Genomic DNA, 18,988 nt, shown 5'->3' with positions numbered 1-18,988 from the left:
ATGACACAAAGGAATGTTTATTATTTACTCTGAATACATTTTTAATTATAAGAATCAAAACTTCCACTTTAGAGTGCCATTTGAGTATTTTGTAAGATATCTTACAATGCAGAGTACCAAAATCATTGCAAAAAGTCCTGGGCATTTGGAATATCATTTGGGCATATACTCATTGTCATACATAAATGATAAACTTAAAAATTTAGAGCTAACAAGGTAAATTTATACTAAGAAGCTAGTTACAACTTTGTACCAAAGGGAAAAAGATACTCTTCTAGTCCATCTCTGTTCATAGGATTAATTGGCCATAACTAATTTTTACCAGAAAATATATATATACACACATATATATGAGATATTGATATATATATACATATATATCACTATAACCTGGATAACTGTAATGGGAAAATAATGGCTAAGTATATATGATATGAGAAAGTATTTTTACTTTGTAACATTACCTGGAGTTTATATGACAAAATTACCCTAACCAAACAAAATAATATTCTATGTATTTGCCATTTTATGTTGAAGAATAAGCTAAACATATAGTTGAGTATGTGTTAGCATACCTTTTATGGGTTGGGCTTAAACAATCCCTGAACTTGTATGTTATCAGCAGGGAACTGAATGGGAAGAATCTAAAAGTCTCCTTAAAACAGAAAAGGAGATATTTCTAGGAAAATAGACAGCACTCGTGCCTCACTTTTCTTTGGTCTCCAACTGGCTTATTCCCATCATCTAATGCTGCAAGACTGAACTTGAGCACTGCCTAGGATTTCAGGATCTTTCCTCAGGTTGTAATTCTCCTGAACAGGAATACCTAGGGGGACCTCCCAGGTGCTTCAAGCTCGCCCCCACTCCCTGGGATTCTTCCCTGCTCACAAAAGCAGGTTAGGCACTGGGTCCGGATGGCTGGTCCAGCCCGGGCTTGACTCCGAGGGAAGACACTGACCTCAAGCCAGAAAGCACTCCCATTGGAACTGTACTCGCCAAAGCCTGTGTCCCAAATCTACCTGCCAGTTCAAGAACCAGAACGACCCTTTCTGGAATAATTGTCATCCAGCCACGGAGAATGTGCTCATGGGGGTCCCAGACACTTCCAGAGCACAGCAAAGACACTTGGGAGACTATGATTTTCCGAGTCTCACTCTTCTCGGCCTAGGAACTTTTCTTCATCTCATCGTCCACTTTTTTCTTTCCACTTTTTTCTTTTCCACTTTCTTCCCTTTTTCTCTTTCCAAATCCAAGAAGAAACTGCCCCTCATCCCTCTGAAACCATGGGGACACTATTATGAGTCTGTCTACCACGTAAAATCCCTGGGTGACCAGATACAGAGTTCCCTCTTGGTCCCATGGCACTTGGTTTCCTGTCGGGTGACCAATTTGTGGGAAACATCCTTCCAGTAATTCAGCTCCCGCAGGCTCGGAGTTTGGAAGCAATGTGGCAGCAAGTGAACATGTGCCAACATGGTTATTTGAATTGAAAGATAAGATTAGAATTGTTTTTCTCTCATGTGTAGTTGGTGGATTGATAATGAAAGTCGTCTCCATAATGATCCGGCATCAAAAACTTGAGTGTATGGGATATGTGAGACTCTGCAGTGTTCTCTCTAGAGAAAAGCACATTTACAACAATGCTCAAAGTCTCTTCCTTTACTGGGGCTGGAGCCATAGCACAGCGGGTAGGGCGTTTGCCTTGCACTCGGCCAACCTGAGTTCAAATCCCAGCATCCCATATGGTCCCCTGAGCACCGCCAGGAGTAATTCCTGAGTGCAGAGGCAGGAGTAACCCCTGAGCATCTCCGGGTGTGGCCCAAAAAGCAAAAATTTTAAAAATCCTAGACAAGAATTTCCCAAAATGGGTAGCTGTTCTTGTGATGGAGGGGCCTTACATTCTTGCTTCTGGTTAATAAGCCGTAGAACTGACCAGAATCTCAGTTGTCAAGACCCACATTTCTGAGTCTCCATCTTCCATAGGAATGAAGGCTGCATTATCCTGGCCAGGAGTTTGCTTGGTGCCACTTCAGACCCACACAGGAAATGTTTTTTCCAAAAGAAAATGTCTCATGAAATCTGAGATATTTGAATCTTCAGTAAAGTCATTTTTTAAAATTTTTTGGTAAGAACTCATTCCCAATTTATGTTCTTCTACTTTGAATTTCTAAAACTTAACAGATACTTTGAGATCTAAAAGTGAATTTTGGACTGTATTTGGGAGCTCTAATGAGAAATAAAATGGTTCATTTGACAGGATTTTGAAATATTCTCATTATACTTGATCACAGGTGACTTTGGCAAAATGACTCCTTTGGCAAAAATGAGCAACTGTATTTATCTCTGTGTGTCTGTGTGTGTTGCCAGTCATCAGAACTAAACTCATACATCCAAGGCATGTCCTCAACTGTTGAACCATTTCCCTAGCCACATGTGCATTTTTTTCAAGATTTATATGGAAAGAATTTTGAAAGAAAGTAAGTCCCACTAATTGTCACTGTCACTGTCATCCCATTGCTCATCGATTTGCTCAAGTGGACACCAGTAACGTCTCCATTGTGAGACTTGTTGTTACTGGTTTTTGGCATATCAAATACACCACGGGTAGCTTGCCAGGCTCTGCTGTGTGGGGTAGATGCTCTCGGTAGCTTGCTGGGCTCTCCAAGAGAATCAGAGGAATCAAACCCGGGTTAGCTGCATGCAAGGCAAGTGCCCTACCTGCTATGCTATCGCTCCAGTCCATCCCACCAATTAAGTTATAAAATTCAAGGTTGTTATTTAAATTTCTGCTGTTAAAATCACCATATTATTCAACTCCACTAAAGAAAAGTTTAAAAATATATTCCACAACATCAGATAAAACAAAAAAAAATGGTAGTATACTCTCAAAAGCTTCTGTATCTCTACCCATGACTCTAATGCAAAGCCCTGACAATTGAGCATAAATACGTCTTTATTACTTGTAGGCTGAATGCACAGAGAAAAATCACAACAAAATAATTATACATTCAGAAAAAGAAGAAGCACACACTTTCTGTTGTTATACGAAGCCCCACCCATGAGTGATTGCTGCTGGTTGATCACTAGTTATATGGCATCTGTATGATGCTTTGGGATGCTCTATCTGGTTTAATATTTGCATTCTGATATTGGGATTGATGACATCATTTTCCTTGCCATAAATATGTATTAATAATTGTCTTAACTCGAAGGAATAGTCTTCAGACGAATGCTTCTGACTACAGAGAAACTGAATATAGTTAATGGCTTCTGTAGAGCTAGTTTTTCTTTTGATTTTAAGGAAATCATTTTTATTGACCACAAATGCAACTTATATACTACTTAAATACATATAAAGACTATTGAGATTTTCTTCCCAAAAGAAAATGATCCAAAAACGTCATGCATCCAAGAATGCTTCTGTAACATCTTCTAATGCTTTTTCAGAGACACCAAACATTCTCTCAAGGAGTTCACATCTACCCTTACAAAATATTTAAAACACTAGTCAGATATAGAAGCCTTCACTGAATCTCTAGTTTTCTGGACACAGTAGTAACAGGAAAATCCATACACAGCATAAGCACATTTCCTTTACTAAGTGATTTTAACAATTGAAATTATTTGTCTAAAATATTCCACATAGTGAACAACAACCCCAGTGCTCACACCTGTGCTCATATTTCGTTGTGCTTGTGAAAAAAAAAATCCATGCCTGATAGACATGAAGATCAAGGTGTGCAGAAAGGAAGGCTGAGAAAAGAATCAGTAATTAAAGTTTATTAAGAACCACATGAGGGGCCGGAGCGATAGCACAGCGGGTAGGGCGTTTGCCTTGCACGCGGCCGACCCGGGTTCGATCCCCGGCATCCCATATGGTCCCCCAAGCACTGCCAGGAGTAATTCTTGAGTGCAAAGCCAGGAGTAACCCCTGAGCATCGCTGGGTGTGACCCAAAAATCAAAAAAAAAAAAAAAAAAAAAAAGAACCACATGAGATGTCAGCTGGTCTGTATATCCCATTCATCTGCACAACACATTCAAGCAGGAAAGATACTATTATTATGCCCAGGTCTAAGAGGCTCAAGCTGACTCTTCGAGCGGGTAAGAAATTTCCCCGGGACCCCATACCCTGGGATCAGTGTAGCCAATGCCAACCACAGCTGGCGACCGCTGGGGCAGAGAGAGCCACATGCCCCGACAGTGCGGCACCCAGGTCCTCCTCTTGACTGGGGAGGGGCTGACTGTGCTAGATTAGGTGCCCGTTTCCACCTGGGCTTCCTCTGGGTGCTCTTAGCAGCCCTGCCAGTTTAAGTACCACTGGACTCGAACAAAGAAATTAGACTCTGGAAAATTAAGTGTCTTACCTGAGCCCAGTCCCACTCCTTCACCCCTGCCTCACCCCTAAGAGAGCCAGGGGGGCCAGAACCAAACCCTGCGTGCCACTCTGAAGCCAGGCACGAGGCACTACTCTCTGCTCGTGGATCACAGGCCCCTTCTCAACCCCCATATCATGTGTTGACAAAAGTATCCCTTGTTTTGGAGCAATATATATGTATACACACACACACATATATATACATATGTATACACATATGGATATATGTGTGTATATATATTGTATACAGATATATATGTATATATATATATAGTGTTACACAAAGTTGGCAGGTCAAAGGGGCAGTTAGAAGCTGAAATTCAACCCTCTCCTTATCTGCCAATGTGTGTCACACCCCAGCCTTCACCTCCTGCCATAGTACCATATCCAGAATAAGAGGGATCATCTTTTTCCAGCTGATGCAGTTTATACCAAGGTACTATACTGATATTGACTCTATGCTTAGATCTGTTACTGTCACTGTCATCCCGTTGCTCATCGATTGTTCGATCACTTGTATCACTTGTAGTCCCATTGATCTTCGATTTGCTCTCGCGGGTGCCAGTAACGTCTCCACTTGTCCCTGTCTCAAGCTAGTGCAGCCCAATGACATCTGCTTGCTCCAGGAACAGGAAGAGCCTCAAATCGTTCATTCAAAGATTTGACGAAGAAATCTGACCATCTAGTTGGTGGGCGGCCACAAGGTCTTCTGATGTAATCTGAAACTAATATAGAGCCTAGCAAGCTACCCGTCTCGTATTCAATATGCCAACAACAGTAACAACAGTTGGCCTCATTCACCTGTCACTGAAAGAGCCCCCAGTACGACAGCATTAAGAAAGATGAGAAAAAAGAGGCTGAAAAAATCTCGGGGATGAACTAGATTGCCAAAACAAAGATTGTTCGATATTAAATATTAATGCAGTTTCAATATGAAGTCTTACTTTGGATAGTTATCTGATCTGATTGAGAAAGGTTAGTTGTTGGTTTTCCTTATTAAGTTTTGGTGGTGAGGGAGAGCTAGTACAGGGGTTAGGCACTTATTTTGCATGTAGCCCACCCTGGTTTGATTCCCAGCATCCCCTGTGATTCCCTGAGCACTGCCAGGGGTGATCCCACAGCAGAGAGTCAGAGGTAGGCTCTGAGAACCACAGGGATGAGTCATAAACAAAAGAAAACCAGAACATATCTTGTGACTGTTTGAGTCTGGAAAGATAGTGCAGCGGGTAAGGCACTTGTCTTGCATGCAGACAACCCCAGTTTTATCCTCCCCACCACATATGGTGTCCCAAACACTGCCAGGGAGAATCACTGGCAGCAGAGCTGGGTGTAAGCCCCCAGCACTACCAGGGTTGGCCTATCCCTGCCCTCAAAAATCATTTTTGTGACTTTTGTGGCAATTACCTAGAGACAGAGACTAAGACATAGACGCAAACAATGTATTCGGATCACTAAAACCAGAGATAAGATCTGTGAGCAAATACATTGGTATGAAACATAAAATAATGAATATTTTTTAAAAATAACCTGATTAAAGCAAAATTATATATAGTGTTGTAATAACCAATTTCCTTTCCTTGAACTTAAAAAATGTTATACTGAAATATAATTGACATCTAATATATTAGTTTCAGATGTACAAGATAATGATTCCAGATAAGTTAGGTATTGGGAGACATTTACAGTAAAAATGTCTCAGACAAAAATCTGGATTTTTTCACCACCTGAATTGTGGTTATCAAAATATTACATTTTAGAGGCTGGAGAGATAGTACAATGGGTAGGGCACTTGCCTTGCAGGCAGCTGACCCAGGTTCAATCCCTGGCAACCCATATGGTACCCCAAGCACAGCCAGGATTCAATCCTAAGCACAGCTGGGTGTGGCCAAAAATATATATTTTATTGAGTCATTGGGATGTATCTGATTTATAGATTATTTTTAGATAAGCCCCAGAATGATGGTTTTCCTTTTACTGCTTTGTCATTGGGGGGTAAAGAAATAATAAAGAAAACCACATCTGTAGAACAATCGGTTCATATGGTTTATGTCGCATTTGCAAATACCTGCTTTGGTTAGAATTTAAAATTGCAGTGTTTGCACTGTAACTTGCATTTTCTGATTCAGTCATTGGATTACTAACTTTGAACTTCAGTGAATGACAGATGTCAGGTTGCAGACACCTTCATCTGCTGAATTGTAAGAGTTGCTCTAAGGCTATGAAATTCCCAGGACTTCGTTTTCCTTTTTACTTATTGGACCCAGATTAAGACATTAAGTTTTCTTGTATTTTTTCACCCACGATGAGGGTCTGGTCACCAGTGTGGTTCTGCATTCTCGGGAGTAACCAGGACCATAAGACTGACCTGCCTCGGGAACTGCCGTGTATGCGTGTGCTTGGCCAGATTGGCTCACACAGGAGGCTCTTCTCTAGGGCAGAAAGGCAGCTTCTTCCTTGCCTCAGCAAGACCCCTGGCCCCCCGGGATCTTCTGTTGTCCGGGTGCCTGAGATTCCCTGTCACGGAAGGAGGAAGTCGGGTGAGAGCTGCTTCCAGGAAACACTCATTATTCTTTCTTTGGCACCGTTCTACAGAATTTGACATAATTACCTCTGAAGGACTGTTTCCCTGCTGACTGCGGTTACGTCCTACTAACCAACATCTGATAAAGCTTTCTAGTGCATTATCTCATGGGGCGTGAGGTTTCCGTAAGATCCCCTGAACTTCAGGTTCTGCAAAACTACATTGCGATTCCTTTAGATGGTAATTACACCGAATGCCAGATGGTATCTGTAACCAAACTTCTAGAATGAGGAGCATCATTTGAAGACTCCTTGGCCCTCTCTCACACTGCGGAATGCAGTTTCCCCCACAGCCTTGTTCGGGAACGTCAAGAAAGAAGACATAGAGACAGAGAAGAAAGAATCCGAGTTCCCCCCGCCCCCCGCCACTCTTTTCTACAAACAACTAGTGGTGTTTAAGGGCTAATAAAGCTCCAAAGATCCCTCTTGTAGTCGTATCTTTCAGCCATATTAAAAATATTTGAGATGGAGAAATGTCAAGAAAAATAGTGACAATTTCTTAAGACATCATTCTCTTCCCTCAAACTCCATAAAAGATATATATATGTATATATACATATATATATATATATATATATATATCATAGAAGGGTTGTCAGGGAAGGGGTGATTGAAATTCCACATCACAAAGGCAATGCAGAGCAGGGGGTTGGGGGTGGAGAGAATCAATCTTTCATATGTTTTTTTCAAAGGCTTGGCAAGAAACCAGGGGTAATATTTTTGCAACTGGGAATGTGTGTTTGCTGAAGAATATTCCCACATTTGAATCATCATCAGGGGTCCTGGTCTTGTTTTACTTTCAAAGGTAGAGAGGGCATAGCATTAACCCCAACTGGGGAAGGGAAAATGCTTGGCTGTAATTCTCCTCCAGGGAGAAGAAATAAAGGGATTACATATGCCTGCATAATGGGGAATTTCCTCACTCACACAAGACAAAAGACTTCATTATTTTTCACCAGACACTTGAAGGCCTGTGCCTCCTGGTTCCAGAAGCCAGGCAGACCGGCCTCTTTTTATTTTTAATTTTTATATTAAGCAACTAGATGGAGTTTCTAAAAAACTGGCCTTCTGATACTTGCCTTGATGGAGGGGGACAGCAAAGAGGTTGGAGGTCCTAATCCTGAGAGATTCTGCTGCTCTTCCTGCTGAAATAAAACCTGACCTCCTCCCAAGGTTCTCCTGTAATTTTGCTTTTTTTCTAGGCAGAAAATACATATTTTTTCCCTGAATATGGCATTATCTATTCTGAGGGGAAAACAAAGGTATCTAGATTCTAAAGAGAAATTGAAAATGGCAAACATTGAGGTGCTGTGCCTTCTGAGTGGGCCCATACTCCCTGGGTCATTTCACTCATACAGGCAGCCCACTATTCACCGGTTAAGTATTAAAAATCTCTAACTCCTCAGTCCTTTGTTCTTGTAAGTGACCAATATCTCTGTTCAGACAAGGGATGTTCCAGGGGTAGATCAGCTCTCTCATTTCGGATACTGAAGTGAGTTCATCCCAACTTCTCGTGGCTTTGCAGATTTTCCAGAATACATTTGACATCTGACATAGATAAGATATTTATAAATGTTGTGTTTTCCAAGAACAAAGTCTTACAGCCCTAGCATCTCATCTCTACAACGCATGGTTTGATTGGCCTAAAAGAAATCAAAGAAACACTCTGATTTTGGGATGTTTTTCGGTCACACCCAGTGATGCTAAGAGCATACTCCTGGCTGTAGGCATAGGGATTAGTCCTGGGCATGCTTAGGGGACTATATGGGATTCCAGGGATCAAACCCACGTCGGCTACATGCAAGGCAAATGCCCAGCCCGCTGTACTATCTATCACTCTGGCCCTCAAATGATTCTTAAACTTCCCCTCTTACAAAGTGTGCTTCCGGCTCTGTTTGTCTGGTTGTTCTGTGCTCTGTAAACAGGACGTGATCAAAAACGGGAGTAAAATATTTGACCTTCACAGAAATCCAAGATTCGTTCAGTTAGCAAATATTATGGAACACCCCGTGTATACAAGGCCGAGAGGGGATCGAGGAACACAGAACCAGACCCTGTGCTCTGAGACTCTCGGGAGCACAGCGTGTCTGTAGAGTTGAAAGACTCGAGAAAGTGTCCTGGAGAGAGGGACTCCTGAGGTGGCAAGGCGGGCGCAGAAGGACAGCTGAGCTAGGCCTGTGCAAGGCACTCTGGGATCCGACCTCAATTCTCTTTCCAGGCTCTTGAAGTAGTTTGAAGACCTGGTAATCACGACAGTAATGGTTTCCTGTTGCTGTGTTCCAAGTTGCTCTGAAACTTTGTGAGTTAAACAACACCAGGAGGGGGCATAGTACAGCAGCTAGCGCGTTTGTCTTGCAAGCATCTAACTCAGGTTTGCTCTCTAGCACCTCATAGTCTCACCAAGAGTAATCCCTGAGCACAGGGCCAGGAGTAAGTCCTGAGGGAGTAAGCACTTACTCCTCTGGGGGTGTGCCCCCCAAATGTAAACGGACAACACAAGATGATCTCAAATTTCCCCTTAGAAATAGGTCCAAAGCACTTGGATCTCCATGTCTGACTCTAGGGTTGTTTGGGGTCGGGGGGATGGGCTCACTTACCGGTGCTCAGGACTTGTATCTGACTCTGTGCTTAGGGATCGCTCCTGGTGGTGCTTCGGGGAGCCTTAGGGGTGCTGAGGATCAAACCCGGGTTAGCCAGGTGCAAGGCCAGCTCCTGCTTGGCCCCTCATGGGGCCATTTGAATGGGAAGCGCTGAGCCTCCTGCCCACTCTCTGGTTTTTAGTGAGGTTTAGTGACTGGGGGCCTCGTTCTTCACTACCTTGGAGGGCCACGTGCTCTGATTCCTCAAGAGGTGGATCTCACATTCCCGTTTGACATCTGTATGTCATCTTTGGAGACGCACACTCTGTGTGGAAAACACTAAGAAAGTTTGTCAAAATATTAGAAATAAATCTACCAGGTAAGCAGGCAGATATCTCTTCAAAGAGCATAAAAGCACTGAGTTGAAAACATACCTGCATGTCTCTGTTCATCAAAGTAGTATTTATAATAGCTAAGATGTGGAAATAACCCAAGTGCTCCATGACAGATGTGTGGATGAAGAAATTATGGTTATAGGACCAGAGCAATAGCACAATGGGCAGGATGCTTGTCTTGCACACAGCCAACCTGGGTTCAATACCCAGCATCCTATGTGGTCCCCTGGGCACCATCAGGTGTAATTCCTGAGTGCAAAGCCAGAAATAACCCCTGAGCATCTCCAGGTGTGCCTCTAAAACCAAAAAAAATTAAAAAACAAAAAAATATAGTTATATACAATGGAGTACTACTCGGCTATTTTTTTAAAGATGAAATTATGGAAGGAGTAGAGGTTATTGTACTAAACAATGTAAGTTACAAGGACAGACAAATAACTGGTATTTCACTTACATGTGGGATATAAAGAAACAAAGGAAACAAGTATAAGCAAATTTAAATTACCACGTGGATTCTGACGATACGCGGGGCTACCAGACGGGGAAGGAGGGGTAGAACTAAGGTGCGAGGGATCCTGTGGATGGTGGGCGGGGGGGTTGGTTCTTTGGCACTTGCCAGGCTCTAGTAACTTACATTTGAAGAGAATTGACCCTGGATTTCTAAAGTAAACAGTGTTCTAAGTCAGTCTGCTCTCGGTTCAAAGAAGTGGGTTTCCCCAGAGATCATCTCCCCAAATGACCCCGGCTTCCTCGGAGCAAATGAGAGCAAGAGAGAGTGAGGAGGCGGAGGAAAACACTGATTTATTGAGTCACAAGAGCCCGTCCCTTACCTGTTTGCCTCTATTCATTTGAAGCAAGTTACTTAAGGTGGGGTTCTCAAAGCACCGTCTAAAGAAATGGCCTCCACCCAATAAGATGTTTATTTCTGAAAACGTATCGCTTGAGTGAACAATACGCTAATTGCGAGTGGACACAGATGCCATTCGCAGGGCTGCAGCTCCAGCCACGACAGCCATCACCTTTCAGAGCAACCTTCTCCGCAAACACTGCTCTATCTGCAACACGTTGGAACATCCCTCCTGACCGAAAGACAGAAAAATAAGGAATAACTAAGATTTAAGTGTCTGGATATTTTTTTCTTTTTGGGTCACACCCAGCAGTGCTCAGGGGTTACTCCTGCCTCTGCACTCAGGAATTACTCCTGGAGGTGCTCAGGGGACCTTATGGGATGCTGGGGATCGAACATGGATCAGCTGTGTGCAAGGCAAACGCCCTACCCGCTGTCCTATAGCTCCGGCCCCAAGTGTCTGGATTTTAGAGCATGTTCATACTCACCTCAGTTGAGCCTTCCAGCTCCCTATGAAGCGTGTAGGAAAGGTGTTCCTGTTCTCCATATTTGGCACGCGAGGCATGGAGCCTGTCGTGTGCCTAAGATGTAGTAACTAAGGTTCCCAAGCAGAGATCACATAGGTGTAGTTCTAAACTTACGTTTTTCTCTCTATTTTTTTCCTTGCATTTTCTGCTCAGGGATTACTCCTGGTTCAGTGCTCAGAGATGACCCTTGACAGTGCTCAGGGAATCTGGGCAGCAGGTATCTCTGTTTTAGAGGGATTTGGTAGGAAAAAGAAAAGAAAAGAAAAAGGGGATTGTAGAAGTTTTGTTGACCAAGAACAAGGATCAGGTATAGACTATAAATTAATTCTCTCCGAGTAAAGCTGACTTTGACTACAATGAAGAGCAGAAACAGGAAAAGAAATTTATTTGCTTTGTTCTTGGAGTTATGCTATAAACAGGTCCATGCCAGTCTGTAAATAGTTGATTTTTTTCCCAGTTAAAAGTTCAGTAAAATGGAGTTGTTTGGCATGCCTCAAACCTCCCTAAAGAACTCAACTTCTGCTTAGGGAGATAAAGTGATAACATGCTGTAAGCATTCTCCAAAGTTGGTTAATCACATGCTATGGGACACATAACAGGATTTGTGTGTTTGCTTTTCATGGGACGAATGATGATTTCTCACTGTTACTTATCAGAACCCATCTAAAGCAAAGACTCTGTCATTCTATATCTCATCTTAAAACATAGACTGGGTCTGTCTATATGCTTGTATAGAATAAAACTATATTTTCCTTTAAGAATAATACAGAAAGTTCTTGTCATGCATCCATCTGAGCATATCGTATTCACAAGCATATAATCTCCTCCTTGCCATATTGAAGTCCGTGATTTCTGACAAAGCCTATGATTTTCCTAAATAGCAAAATATTTTACCTGCTCAAGGAATGTGGCAATGGCTTATATAGGAAATGTTTTATTTATGAAAAAGCACCCTAATGGGGGCCTTTCTATACCATTTCCACATTCACCTGCCCTGGGATAGGAGCATTAAGCATCCTCTTTCCATGGTTTTGCTCCTTTTCCCTTCCTCCTGGATTTATACCATCCAAATTCCTTCCCTCATCTGTATGGAACTCATTTTTGGCAAGAGTCTCCTTGTATAATTGTAATTAGATTGTTCCCATATGTTTTCATTTAGATGGATTTATGTATCTCTAGAAAGGTTGCTTTTTCCGCATCATCACCAGGGTTTTCATGGAAAGTTTACTGCAAGTAAATAGGGGTTAGGAGCTATCCTGGAGACAGTGCCCGGAGAGGATGTTCATTTGAATGCAATGCTCTGTTGGACTCAGAAGGGAAATAAAGCAGCCTTCAGAGCATCCCAGAACACTGCCTCCGACAGGCCTCCCCTGCCACTTGCCTTGACCCATCTTTCTCTTTTGCACAGAAATGACAGGAGGGCCAGATTCACACATTAAGAACATTGCATCACTGGTTCTATGGGGAGTCAGAGGAGAGGACCTGCTTCCGGACCTCACAAAGCTGTGTCCACCCACTCTTTGTACAGAAACCCCCTAGATGAAGATAGCCCTGAGCTTTCAGCATATACCTCTGGAGTTTTCTAGTCGTAGTCCTCTGTCCCTCTCGGAGAGCCTGGCAAGCTACCCGTGGCATATTCAATATACCCAAAACAGTAGCAAGTCTTAGAAAAGGGCGTTACTGGTGCCTGCTCAAGCAAATCGGTGAACAACGGGATGACAGTGATGACAGTGATGAAACCACTGATACCTTCAAAGGAAAGGCTGGGATATTGCAGCATTTGGTCCCAGGAGAGACTCGACAAAAGGGTGAAGGCTGTGGATCCTTGTTCTAAAGAGCTAGGGGCGGGCTGCTGGGTGCGGGGGTCATCCCAGTGAATGAGAGGGACTCATATAAATCCAGGGAGACCTTGTCACACCTCTCGTCACACCAAGCCAGGTGGGACCCATTGGTCTGCATCAGCTGTGCTCAGCTTTTATGGGTATCTCTGGCACCCTGCGAAAGGAGGAAATAGAAAAAGCAGCCCCTACCCTGAGACCAGAAAGATCTTTGGCAGAGTCCTCTCAACCCACTGAAAACCACCAATTTCCACTTGAAACCACTGAGATTTATGTTTGGCATAACTCTGAAGCCATTACAAGTTTTAGCTGGCCCAGAGCTAGACTGAACCTTTATTCTCCAACTACCCCTCATTGTCTAGTTTGAAAGTGTATTGGCAAACAGTATCGTTGACAAAGAAGAGCATGGGGAGAGGGGGTACATTAAAGTGATTTTGTTTTTTGTATTATACACATTTCAGTGGTGGCTATAAGTGTGTGTGCATGCATGCGTGTGTGGGTGGGTGGGGCAAGGAATGAAACGTTAGCTTACAAGTATTCAAAGCACGAGATCCACTGCTGCACCCACAAGGCTACCCCACCCCCCCCCAGCCCTTTTGTCAGGTTAAGCCTAGGCTTCTGGTTACAGGACAGAACTGAAGTCCGGTCCCCTGCCCAGTGAGGGGACCAGTCAGATAAAGAGCATCCCACGCCAGTCACAGGACTCCCTTGCTGAGTAGAATTTGAGTTTCCCTACACACTCTCTTCTGAGTCTCTGGGACACAGACAGGGGGGAGTAATCTCTGGCAAAGACAAGAGGGGCTTTCTCCCCCTCTCGGGGAGCTAGCTAGATAGCCAGCTAGTGTCGGGGAGTGGAAGAAGGAGCGTGGGCCCTTTTTCTCCATAGCCTCTACAGAGGCTGCATGTCGGTCCATCAAAGGAGAGGGTCTCGGCAGGGTCGTAGATGTGGTCCTTGACTTGGGTGCTAAGAGATTTTTGTCCCTGGAGTCAGTCTCTGAGGTCCTTGGTGGAGCCTGAGCTCAGCATCTTTTACCATCAGTGTGTAAAGCAGTTCAGGCTCCCATTTCAAACATCATCATCATAATAAAAAAAAAAAAACCCTCCAGCTCCAACGGGCATTTGAGTCAAGCTGTACGTGTTTCCTAATAGGTCTCAGCTACTTAGAGGATATCGTTGTAACAAAACAATAAAGGTTACTAAGATGATGACTGAAGATTAAGTCTTTTGGCTGTTTACACACATGGTGTTTATTTATTTTTAGGCCAGAATAGCACCGTTCTCTGAATAGATTTTCTCAAGATGACTTCATATTCTTCAATCCTTTGTTTGACAAACATCTCTTAGTATATGTCACTGGTATCATGCTGTACTCTGTAAATTTGTTCTAGCTTAGAAGTGCAGCTTTCAATGTGACCCCTTGCTAGTTCTTAAAATAATTACTGTCCCATTGATCACTGTCATAAATGCTCATCTAATAGAATGCTTTCTTAAGGGCTGGGATACGGCTCAGCAGTAATGCATAAGTTCCTGACTTGATCCTCAGTGCTACAAAAAAATAAAATAAATAGCATGTTCTTGGTCTATTTCTGAAAATGGTCTGTGGTGATCATTAAACAAAGAATTGTGATTATTTTGGCTTTCTTATATTGCACTTATTAAAGTTGTGTAATTTTTTGTATAATTATTTACAGATACCTTCATCAGCACCCAAAATATTTTAAGTCCTTAAATACGTACCCTAAGAGCAAGTGTTTTCAGTATGCTAAACAGGCATAGATCTTTCCTGGAACATTGTAACCCAGAGGCAGTCCAGGTTAATTATGATTTGAATAATACAATTCAAAGACAATCTAGAAATGCATTTTAGAGAACATAAATGTGAAAATTAATGTAAAGCGGTGACAGTGGTTCATGTTCAGGTTGAACCAATATGGCATCGTATGATTTGCATAGCATAAAGACTTTGAATCTTAAATCCACAGAACATCTTGGAGCCCAGGGTCTCCTCGTGTTACTGATGAGAAAATTGAGCCCACAGGTCATTTATCTGGTTCACCAAGGTGTGACTTCTGGAACACAGGTCCCTTCGCGCGTGTTATTTTCTCTCCACGTGATTATTTTAACAAGTGAATTCCTGATGTCTCCAGTTAGGACTTTTTGGAGGAGAATTTCGTTTTCTCTCCAAGTCATTCACACCACAGGTGTTGAGTCGCCCAATTGTCTTCACTCATTAGCAAATCGGAAATTAACACAAACCCAGTTATAGGTTAATGAGAACATGTGTTGTGTTTTTTATAAGTTTTAATAATTTTGTGGCTGGTTACCTGTAAGCCACAGGCCTACAACTGCCGAGGGTCTTCCAGCCGCAGCTACTTCTCTTTCCTACCATGTCCACCTCTAACTTGGCCTTCCGATTTTCCTGGAGGTCTGAAAAATCTTGGCTCCTCGTCATCTCAGGAGGTCTGGGTGGACAAAATTCCACCCAAATTCTACAACTGGATGGAAACGAGAGACATCATTCATTTTATAGGAACAGTTTGCTTCGTGACCTTTGGACATGTACAAATTTCCAAATATTCTTCCCTACAGGCTCTTACAAGGACTCTCCCAGGCTAAAACCCATGTCGTGAGGACCTGTGGTTTGACTGGCCCCACTGCTGACAGAATCCTCAGAGAAACACTCCAGTTTGGGGGAGAGAAATGTGGGGGGAAAGGGAGTTTTCTGTTTATTTTCCGACTGCTCTTTAGAACGACGCCAGTTCTGTGTTATGAGCGTGCTTGACACAGAGCTTGACAGAGAAAGCTCATTTATAGTTACGTGTCACTGGCCACATTTTGCCTGATCATTGGTGTTTCCTTAAAAATAATAAGATTAACGAGCACTTATGTATTATTCATTCCAGGCGCACAGATCATGCATTTATCTTAGCCTCAACCCCCCACCCTTCTTTTTCTTAGAGCTTGCACTCGACAGCGCATGCTGAGCGGATCATTTGAGGGGCAGCCAGCAAAGGAAAGGTCGATTCTCAGCGTGCAGCATCATATCCGCCAGGAGCGCAGGTAAAAACGAGAGAGAGAGAGAGAGAGAGAGAGAGAGAGAGAGAGAGAGAGACAGAGACAGAGACAGAGACAGAGACAGAGAGACAGAGACAGAGACAGAGAGACAGAGACAGAGACAGAGACAAAGAGACTGCAGAGATAGCAAAGCAAGAGATTCTGGGATCTAGGACCAACATGCCCAGGGACCCCAACTTCTCCCTGGTGATGGGACAGTGCTCAGGCTCACACTCAGACGCCAACGTGTAATCACCTTTTCCTGGGTGGTGGCCATTCTCTCTGGCCCAACCAGGAGGACATCTCTGGAATTCAATTAGATGGGATTCAATCCCTTCGGACAAGGCTGCAAGCCTTTTTTTCCGAGCACTGGTTGATGCTTTCGGCACTGTTAATTTTTCTTTTAGGAAGGTCATTGCTCGAAGGTCAGAATGTGACGGTGACTTGTGTTGACCAATGGGTTGTGATTGTTTTAGGTCACTGAGACATGGATCCAACAGCCAGAGAATCAGCAGGGGGAAATCTCTGGAAACACTGACTCAAGATGTAAGTTCTGAACCAGGCTTGAATGTTAGAAATAAGGTTATTTCTAACATTGGAATTAAAAGGTAATTCCAGTGTACACAATTGTCTGCCTCCTTAACATTTCATGCCAGAAGGAACTGGAGAAACAAATGAAATTGCCAGCTAGAGAATGGTAGCCACTGAATATTGACAGAAAACCCAGAAGTACCCCAGAAAACCCCAGAAGTACCTGTGCTCCTTTAAACACACAAGAGATGCATCAGCTATATTATAGTTTGAAGTTGAGAAACAGATTTTTTTATAAATGATTCATATTATAAACTTGGAATATTTGCAACTTCCCAGGTATTGAATCTAGATCCATTGTCTACAATTTTCAGAGCTTTAAATAGTCAGAAGTAAAATTTTATTTCTAGGGAAAGTTTTCTTGTCAAAGACTGCAAGGTATTTTTCACAAGAACTTTCTTTTTAGATTCTAGGTTATTCATTCATTGATTTGCTAACTCAGTAATTATTTACCAAGTGCCTATGATGTTTCCAGGGAGAAGAAACAGATCGGAGGGCCGAGAGTCTTCCTCGGCCTTTTGAAAGTAAGCCGCAGAAGGGGCTCACTTTCCAATGAGAAAATTAGCAAACATACAAGTATTTCCTCATTGCTAAGTGATTTCTGTTCAGGTTCCATCTTCTCTCTGTGATTGCAACAGGCTGGCTATGGGCTATGAGAAGAGTAAAAAAGCATAAAGAAATCAAGAGGAGCAGGGCCAGAAAGATAGTACAATGGATAAGGCACTTTGTCTTGTACATGTCCAACTTGGGTTCCATCCCTGGAAAGGAATACGGTCCCCCAAGCCCTGCCAGGAGTGATTCCTCAGTGGAGAGGGAGGGAGGAAAGGAGGGAGGAAGTTAGAAAGGAAGGGGGAAAGAGAGGGAGGGACAGAGAGAGGGAAGGAAGGAAGGGAAGGAAGGAAGGAAGGAAGGAAGGAAGGAAGGAAGGAAGGAAGGAAGGAAGGAAGGAAGGAAGGAAGGAAGGAAGGAAGGAAGGAAGGAAGGAAGGAAGGAAGGAAGGGGGGAGGGAGGGAGGGAGAAAAGGAGGGAGGAAGTTAGAAAGGAAGGGGGAAAGAGAGGGAGGGACAGAGAGAGGGAAGGAAGGGAAGGAAGGAAGGAAGAAAGGAAGGAAGGAAGGAAGGAAGGAAGGAAGGAAGGAAGGAAGGAAGGAAGGAAGGAAGGAAGGAAGGAAGGAAGGAAGGAAGGAAGAGGGAAGGGAGGGAGGGAGGAAGGAAGGAAGGAAGGAAGGAAGGAAGGAAGGAAGGAAGGAAGGAAGGAAGGAAGGAAGGAAGGAAGGAAGGAAGGAAGGAAGGAAGAACGGACGGACTTGGGGGTAGGGAATGTTAGAAAGAAAGGTCGATGCTCAACAAGTGAAGTGGATCAGAGAATCAAATGGAGCCATGAGCAAAACACAGGAAAATTCAGGAGCGACCAAGCTGGAGGTGGTCACCCCCACAGGCCAGATGCACGTGTAGCTGCACCCGGTCGAGATTGCCGGGAGAAAGCCAGTCCAGACAATAGTGTCACAAGTGAGTGCCGGGTTCGGCTCTGGGCCTAGACTGAGCTTGTATAAGTGGGCTAAGAGAATGGAACCAATCAAGCCATTCCATCACTGCCTCTCCGTCTCCCCGGGAGTGAAGGAGGGTCCGGGTCCAGCACAGCCACCTCCGCTCTCCCCCGGTGCTGCGACTCTGTCCACAATGACACCGGGCCATTCTGCGTCTACACCCAGCCAGTCCCCCTTTGGGAAACACTCTCAGATAGCAGTTGTTTCCATACTCTGGGTCTTGGCTGACACCGCAGCTTCTTAGGGGAACCCATCCCCACCTGTGTTTCAAGCAGGAATGTTCTAGCACTCTGTCCTGTTTGGGTTTTCACGGGAGCTCTCACCACCGTGGAGCACTGTCACTTACTCTGATGTTAGTCTGTCTGCCATGCCATGAGGATGCAAAAGCCTATCTCCCTTCGCTCTAGAATTAAGTCCTACAAAAACAGGGATTTTTAAAAAATTTTTTGGGTTTTGCCTGGAGTTTCCAAACTCTAGAACTGTGCATGGTACTTAAGAGATGATCAAAATTTGCTTTTCTTGGGAAAAAAAACATTCTTTGGAGGCAAAAAATACTCTTGCTAAGGTGACTATGACCATGCAACTCTATTTGTAGACATAGAATATTTAAAAAGTATCTGGAGGGGGGCTTTCAAAACAGAAACTATGTTGCTGT

At 43.5% G+C, this 18,988-nt stretch overlaps 1 protein-coding gene across 2 annotated transcripts in view; it reads left to right on the top strand.

Annotated features, from left to right (window-relative positions):
- NALCN (sodium leak channel, non-selective) overlaps nucleotides 1–18,988 on the top strand; it is a 330,676-nt gene that overhangs the window by 255,219 nt on the left and 56,469 nt on the right. For both annotated transcript variants that reach the window (XM_055136147.1, XM_055135485.1), the window contains 2 exons: nucleotides 16,101–16,202; nucleotides 16,673–16,742. In XM_055136147.1, the coding sequence (XP_054992122.1) occupies nucleotides 16,101–16,202; nucleotides 16,673–16,742 (172 nt within the window). The remainder of the gene's footprint in view (nucleotides 1–16,100; nucleotides 16,203–16,672; nucleotides 16,743–18,988) is intronic.

Source organism: Sorex araneus, chromosome 1, assembly GCF_027595985.1.
Source record: "Sorex araneus isolate mSorAra2 chromosome 1, mSorAra2.pri, whole genome shotgun sequence".
Classification (NCBI taxonomy): domain Eukaryota; kingdom Metazoa; phylum Chordata; class Mammalia; order Eulipotyphla; family Soricidae; genus Sorex; species Sorex araneus.
The sequence above is the reverse complement of the archived record's forward strand: the minus strand, read 5'-3'. Positions and strand labels throughout refer to the sequence as shown.